Source organism: Calliphora vicina, chromosome 1 (assembly GCF_958450345.1).
Source record: "Calliphora vicina chromosome 1, idCalVici1.1, whole genome shotgun sequence".
Lineage (NCBI taxonomy): Eukaryota > Metazoa > Arthropoda > Insecta > Diptera > Calliphoridae > Calliphora > Calliphora vicina.
The window spans coordinates 14,078,389-14,086,970 of NC_088780.1; the positions used below are offsets into that span (position 1 = coordinate 14,078,389).

General features: G+C 26.2%; 1 protein-coding gene across 5 annotated transcripts in view; it reads left to right on the forward strand.

The window, feature by feature from the left end:
- Window positions 1–6,704, forward strand: part of Efa6 (Exchange factor for Arf 6) — an 89,437-nt gene extending 82,733 nt beyond the window's left edge. For 3 of the 5 annotated variants that reach the window (XM_065499093.1, XM_065499094.1, XM_065499095.1), the window contains exon 14: window positions 4,852–5,001. In XM_065499093.1, the coding sequence (XP_065355165.1) occupies window positions 4,852–4,900 (49 nt within the window). In that variant the 3' untranslated portion in view covers window positions 4,901–5,001. Of the gene's footprint in view, window positions 1–4,851; window positions 5,003–6,237 lie in introns of those variants that run through there. The other 2 variants (XM_065499092.1, XM_065499091.1) reach the window with 2 other exon arrangements.
- The last annotated feature ends 1,878 nt before the right edge of the window (window positions 6,705–8,582 follow it).

Consider the following 8,582-nt stretch of genomic DNA (forward strand, 5'->3'; position numbering starts at 1 on the left):
GTACTTTTTTAAAATAAACCTTTTCTAAAAATTAATTTTGAAAAAAGCACCTTTTCTCACAAATAAGATTTTGAAAAAGTACTTCATCAAAAAAAAAAAATTTTAAAAAGTACCTTTTCAAATTTTTTTTTTTTTGAAAAAGTACCTTAAAAAAAATTTTGGAAGTACCCTTTCAAAAAATAAATTTTTGAAAAAGTACCTTTTCAAAAAAATAATTTTGAAAAAAGTACCTATTTTACGAATACATTAAATTTTTAGTACCTTCTTTCTTTCTGCTTTATTTTATTTAATATTTGTCTGTGAATACAGTGCTTGCAAAAAAACTTTTAAGCATTTAAAAAATATTTTAATTTTCATTTATATTCTTTAGATATTTGATTAATTTATTTATTTTTAAATTGCAGCCCCTCATTTTAAACAGTTGAATTCTTTAAAAAAAAAAACAGAATACAAAAAATGAATATAGAAATAAATTTAATAAAAACAAAAACAAAAACCACATAATACTAAGAAAACTCTATATTATGATATTTATAACAAACAAAATACATATATACATAACTAAATAATAATTTACCAATAATAATTATAATAGAAAACATTTGATAGAAACTTATTAAAGTAATTAAATAACAAACAACAACAAAAAGTACACACCTATAAAGATTTTTATTTTTATTTTAGAAGAGACCTAGAAGAAAAAAAAAACTCAAATAATGAGCTTTCTTATAGTGGTCTCCTTTTTTTAACATTTTAGTAAGGTTTTAAAAAACTACTTTAAATAAAAAAAAAAACAAAACAAAAACCTTTTCATTATCATTTTTTTTAAATAGCTTTAGGTGGTTGTTTTTTTTCTTATATAGTAAAACAAACAAAGAAAGAAAATAATACCACAAAAACTTAAAAATAAAACAAAAATTAATTAAATATAATACAATTTTCATAAAATGTAGTTATTTACAAAAGAAAAAACAATAAAGTTAAACACTTGACTAGAGTAGTATGCCATAGAAAACTATTTAAATAGTTAGTCGTCATTCACAATAATAATTGAGAAAATTTGAGAACTAATAAAAATCACCTTAAATCTTATAAACATTTAAAAAAATAGTAAATGTATTTGGTATAAGTTACACATTTTATATTGAATTTTTATTATTTTTTTTTTTTTGCAATTTATGTATTTAGAAATTTGGTTGAATTTTTTTAAACTGAAAACTATAACAATATTATTTTGGAAATCTGTAATATTTTGAGTAAAATAATTCATGGCTTATTTTAGAGTTTTAATTAGGTGTACATAAGTTTATTTGATTTGTTTTGAAGCACTTTAAAGTATTTTGCAATAATTTGAATATTAAATATTTTTGTTAACATTTTCTTTTTTAACACTTGTCAAATAGATAGGCTGATTTTTGCTCGACTGTCGTTTTCAATAAACTACAAATACGAATCATTTGTCCAATTGCAATATAAAAATTAATTTTTGGCAAAGGCTACATTCTTAGGGTGACATTTTTAGAAAAAAATATGTGTCTAATCGAAGTTATCGTTATTCTGCCAGCGTTATTTCTTTATTGCCAACATATTTATTACTAGTCTAGTCTAGGGGGGTAAGAAATGTTTATGCAAATTTTTTCAAATTTATTCTTTTTATTCATAAATTACTCACTGTTTTGATAACAAAGTGTGACATTTTCTGACGTTGTGTATGGCAATACTCCGAAGTTTAAACTAGAACCCAAAAACATCAAAGTTTATTAGAGTTTGATTAGTTTTATGTTTAAATAAACTAATCTGATTAAATCCGAAATTAATCGTAAGCTCTCTTTTGTTGTGTCTTATTTCTGACTTTCTGGTTGAATTTTCCGTTTTGGTGTATTCAGGGACTTATAGTAAAATTTGACGTATAATTTTTTTGCAGAACTGTTAACCCCTTAAATCCCTGTTTTAATGGTGATTTTTGCAATTTTTTTAAAAGAAGGACAAAAAAGTCCCATGCCTTGAGGATTTAGAGGGTTAACATATTCTACAAAAATATTCTTCGTAACATTTTACATAACTTTGCGGAATACATTTTATACCTAAAATGTAAGGATCATGAAAAACTTGTGAAATTTATGTTCCCATGAAATATCCATTTCCCTCGAAGGGAAAATTGCTATCGTGATATTCCCCTGAACTTTTCATTCACAATAGTTGATTTTGTTCGTAACAGCTGTTTATTGTTTACAAAATTTCATCTAAAAATTTACCAACATGGGGAATTTTTTCACGTGAACAAAGTTTATGAACGAAAAATGGGAAAAGGGAACATATTTCATGTGAAATATTGATTCGCGATAGGGGTGAATAAGAATGTGCCACAGTTGGGAAACTTTAACCCGCCCTCAAATGAAATTCAGATGTAAACTTTCAAAACGCCGATACACGTGTCTTTTTTTTTGTCTCCTCTATCAAAATTTATTGGTCGGACCTTGTAATTTTGGAAAAAATTTCATTTTGTTGTATAGTGTTATTGATTGGCTTTTGATTTTCAAGTAAATACCCGCCCTTAGAGTCGTATACTTATTTAAGGCAAATTGAAATCTTGCAGTTGGATTTTTGAAGAATGTGTCAACCATTTGCATTAAAAAAAACATTTGAAATAATCCCATATCTATACTTGATAAATATTTATTACAGTGAGATCTCGATTATCCGTAATGGTCGGGACCGGGAGCATTCTGGATAATCAATTTGTCCGGTTAATTGAGTACCAATTTTAAGTAGTTTTTTAATACATATAGTTTTTCGATAATGACGTTTACGGCTCCATCAGTTGGATCAATATCGTCAAATTTGGTGGACAAAATTTCACAATAAAGTTTTCAGCCTTAAGGCAAACTGCTCTCAGGTAAACAATTTCAAAAAATTTCTGTTTAATCTCCATTATCTCATTGGTGAGTTTTTTCATTGATATGAATACATTTAATTTTTCCACGAAAATTGTAGCAGCTATATAATCAGCTGCATATTTTTCTCCTGCTGCATTAAGTTTGTGAATACAATGTCGCTTTTTTATTTAATTTTGAGTGAAATATTTTAGCCTTTTCTTCGCTGTTAATCCAGAAATTGGAGTTTCTTTAAATCTTTCCTTCCGGAACCATTCATAAACAGCAAAATCTACTTTTGTATATGCTTCCGAATCATCGTATGCAACAGAGGGAATTCCCCGTTTTATTCACATTGTTCAAATTGATTGTTCAAAAATAATCGAAAAAAATGATGCTTATAATCCCGGATAATAGAGGTAATTACGGTTAATCGATGAAAAAAAATGATCCAAAAATATTTAAATTTTCTTTCCCGGTTAATTGATGTTGCCGGTTAAACGAATCACGGATAATTGGGGCCTCACTGTATAGCAATTAATGACTTTTGTTGTCAAGACAAAGTTGTCCGAGTTGGAGCACTAATAATTTTTGTCATAACAATTTGTTCACTTATCGAATGATTTGACCATACGATACAAGTTCATGATTGGACAAGAAATTGTTCGCTAAGTAAACAAATTGATGGCTCGTCAAGACATAGTGTAAAGATGCAATAACACTGGAGAATATACCAAATAATTATTTATCTCTACAACCGTTTTGAGGTTTATCATGACACAAATGTATCAAGTATAGACATAGGGTAAACCAGTGTTGACATATACAGTGGTGGCCACCAATTTAAGACAAATACTTGAATATTTTTCATCAAATGAATTTTAAGTGCGATAGAGCCAAAATAAAAGGACCTCTAAGGGTATGAAATTTATTATTAATGTTTCTAGTTTCTGAAAAATGTTTGGAAAAATCGGTAAAACATATTTGGACAAAGATATGTGGAAATACGTTGACCCACCTCAGCGAACATCCGCTGTTAATAACATGATATGACCGATACTAATGGAACTAAAAATACGAAATTTGGTCCGAATATTTTATAATAATAAAAATATAATGATATAAAGTGAGAAAATGTGTTTATTTAAAAAAAAAATTTTTTGGTCAAGTTGTTGAAAAATTGTATGTGTTCGTGGTGAATATGTATGAATTGACACAGTCGAATAAAACACACTTGTGTGTTAAAACAGTCCTCATGCATACATATTTGTGGAAATATTTGAAAAAATAATTGTCAATCACGTGGAATTTAGCAAACAATTTTTGTCTTAAATTCCTGGCCACCACTGTATATATGCTTTTTCGAATGCTTAAAGTTTATTATGATAAAATGACACTGTATTACTCTGCATTTAAGAATTGATTCTATTAGATTCAAATATTCGATGTTGTTGTTGTTGTAGCAGCAGTGATTGCTGAGTTGACAGCCCTTGGCCGAATGAACTCGTGTCATTCCGGTGTGTAGAACCGGCTGTCGTGGGATTGATTCAAATATTCGTTATAGTATTCAGTTTTAAAATATCCAAATATTAAGTTATCTGTAAGCAGAGATTATTTTTACCATTAATAATTGTTAATAAATGTTTAATGCAATCAAGTCTTTGTCCTTTATACGTTAATTATTTGATTTCTATAAAAAACTAATTTCAAATTCTCCCCAATAAATGTCAAGTCCTATGTGTTGTGTTGTTCTGCTGATTTTTTGTATTTTACGCTTGTTTTCATTTGTTTTTCTGTGGCTTTAATTAATGTCTTTCTTGTGTTATAAACTACATATTATTATATAGAATATTTCCCGTATGCCATTCCATTATATTGTTGAATTTACGAAAATATGTATGTGTACAATTCTGTTTGCAAAATTGATTCAAAATTATTATGTTTTTTCTCTTATATTTTCCTTCGTTTAACTTTGCAGATGGTATGGCTGTGGTAGTTTTGCCTGGTGGTCGTGTTTATTTTCCTAAATTAAATTTATTTTTAATTTTATAAAATATACAAAAATAATAATAATTAAAAGAATCAAAAAAATAATCTATTCATATTTTAAACCTCACTTAAATATTATTTTTATTTCTAAAATTAGAAAAAAATGAAATAAATGGTTGAAAGAGTTAAAGGTAAATGCAACAACATTAAAACAAAACTGCACTTTTACATGTTTCAATTATCAACAACAACAAAAATCATGAAATACAATTTATACTCACAAGGACATTTTACACAGTTTTCATTGTTTTTCATAAAAAAAAATTTTAATTTTAGTTTCAATTCAATTTTTCAAGATTTTTAGCAACAACACTGGCACAATTTTTTAGTATTTTTACACCAATTTCAAATAGAATTTTAGGAATTATTTTATTATTTTTAATTTTATTAGTAAAATCATAAGCTCAAATGGAAAAGTGTAAGACAGTTTTCTAATAGAAAATTGTCTTGTTAAGACAGTTTTCTAATAGAAAATTGTCTTGTTAAGACAGTTTTCTAATAGAAAATTGTCTTGTTAAGACAGTTTTCTAATAGAAAATTGTCTTGTTAAGACAGTTTTCTAATAGAAAATTGTCTTGTTAAGACAGTTTTCTAATAGAAAATTGTCTTGTTAAGACAGTTTTCTAATAGAAAATTGTCTTGTTAAGACAGTTTTCTAATAGAAAATTGTCTTGTTAAGACAGTTTTCTAATAGAAAATTGTCTTGTTAAGACAGTTTTCTAATAGAAAATTGTCTTGTTAAGACAGTTTTCTAATAGAAAATTGTCTTGTTAAGACAGTTTTCTAATAGAAAATTGTCTTGTTAAGACAGTTTTCTAAAAGAAAATTGTCTTGTTAAGACAATTCTCTAATAGAAAAGTTTCTTTAGAAGACAGTTTTATATATTTTATTAAAACATTGAAATTGTTACTCTTAACAAGATTTAGAATAGCCAGAGCGAACTTTAACAATTATTGCCAGTTATCTAGCTAGGCCTACTATGCTAACCTACTATGATCCACAAAACTGAAATGTAGTTACGTTGGAAATGCAGTAAAATTGTACAACATTGAACTACAACAATTTTTGGCACTTGCAAATAAAAAAATGCAGTGACATCATTGTCCACCATTTGCCTTAAAAAAAACGTTTGACGTTTAGCAGTGATGCCAATATTAAAGCATTTAATGCTGCAAAATTACTGCATTTCCTAACGTAAACTGATTCTAAATAGTTTTATTAAATATTTCAATTAAAAATAATAAATTTTGTTTAATTTGGCCATTATATTTTAATTTAATGAGTTTAATTTTTTCCATTTTCTTTATTTTTACAGGAAAAAAGAGAAAAAGAAGTAAGGCTTTTGTTTGAAAGCATATTTAATTTTTGGTTGTTTTCATTCAATATCATATCAACAACATTAAATCATTATTTATTTAACAAAAAGAACACAAATAAACGAACGAAACAATAATTGGTAAGTTTTTTTTTATAAACTATACTCTCTATATAGATTTAATAACGTAGAGGAAAGAAAATCTTAAGCAGGTACTAAATACAAACAGATTTATGTATTTAACGAAATTGCAATAATTTTGAAATGAATTTATTTAATCTATTTAAGTTACTACTGTGTTTTTATATAACAGCTTTTGCTTTTAAATTTATTAAATTTACTTTATTTATGCGCTTAAACAAATCTGTATGGAATAATATGTTAAAAAAAAGTCCTCAAAATTTCAAGAAAATCAACCAGAATTAAATTAGATTTTATTTTTTTATAAAAAAGCAAAATAATTCGTGATATATCCCCCTTAACTTGTATTTTGTGTGTATAAATTTAGTTTTTTTTTTATAAAAAAAAGAAGAAATTCTCGTATAAACGAAAGTGTTAATTTAACTTAAAAATTAAACTCATTTAATTGTTATACAGAAAAGAAAACAAATAATTAGGCTTTATAAATTTATTATATATAACAAACAAACATTAACCTTAAAATAATAAATATATTTATATATACATAAATATAATAAAACATTTAAAAAATAAGTTAACAAACAAAGAAACAAAAAAGAATCTTTTTAATGATAAACTAAAGAAAAAAGAAAGAAAATAAATTATAATAAAGTTTATATAGTATATATACTTAAACATTACCTAAACTATCATTTTAAATGATAAAAAATTAAGAAACATTTGCAAAAAAATAATATTAATACAGCTGTATTTTAATTGTTTTATATACATACATACAATCATTCATTCATTCAAACTTACAACATAAAATATATTTTAATTTACAATACTTTTTGTTTTGTTGTTTCAAATAAAATAAATGTTTAAAAGAAAATAAAAACTAAACCAGAAGCCAGCCGTATTGCTTGGTAATAACAAAATTCCATATTTTGATTTCAATTTTAATTTGCACTCAAATGTGCTTGGTTGACTGATATTTTTTATTGCAAAATGTTCCTGTTATAGGGTAATATTTTTAAAATGTTGCCCTCTTAACAACGTTCATATGTGTGATTGAAAAAATAGAACAAAAATCATGTGATTAGAATGTGTTGAAATATTGTTTACTGTTTTTCACACTATAAAGATGACTTGGCACTCTGGAAATGTTCAATAATCATGGTGAATTTCAATTAAATTTTGCTCATATCCAATTAAATTTGATTAAGTGCGATAAAAATAGGGAGAATGTAAAATAATCCAACATACAGGGTGCATAAATTTGTGGTTAGGAAGTAAATTGTCTTTATTTTTTTGACAAATTCAGTTTTATTGACCCAATATAATGTGGAATATGATAATTAATAAAGGAATATGATCCGCTCTTTTCACAAAAATTTAGAAACACATTTTGCAAAAACGCTACGCTTATGTCGCCAAGGCAGCACCGAATTTCAGTATCAATTGTTTGAGGTTTCTTCACGTAAACCCGGTCTATAAAATGGCCCCAGAATAAATATTCCAGCGGCGTTAAATAACAAGAAGAACGGCCAATTGATATCGAAAATTTCACTGATGTCAACATTAGTTTGTTTGTTTGTTTGTTTACATAAATAAAGAAGATTTTGTTTTTCAAAAAACCCAATTCTAAAACGTTAAATGCTTCTAAAGCTTTACATGAATAAAATTTCCCAAGTTTGTATTAAATAAAAGTCAAAAGATGACAGCTCAATTCTTGATATTTTATATCTTCATAACCTAAAATTTTTTCAACCTTTTATTTTGAGATATTAATGATCTCACGAGAAGTAAGAGGCGGCCAATTTACATCGCAAAGTTCTCTCGCAACAACTGAATTGTTTAGCCGGCTGTTTGGCTCGTGGCGCCGTCTTGCTGAAACTAAAGATCTCTGATGTCAACATTAGTTTGTTTATTTAATTAAAGAAGATTTCGTTTTTCAAAAAACCCAATACATGGTTAAAATATCGAAGGATGACCTCATAACCTCAAATTTCTGTAACCTTTTATTTTGAAATATTCATGATCTCAAGTATTTTCTCCAAAAATATTCCGATTTTAAATATTTAATAGTTAATCACACCAGATTGGCGATGAAAACTCTTTTTGTTGGCATAATTTTCATATTCTGGGTTGTCATAGAATCCAATCATTGTCGGAATAGGTTTTGAAAACGACAGAAAAAGTACATTGGTCTTGTGAAATCG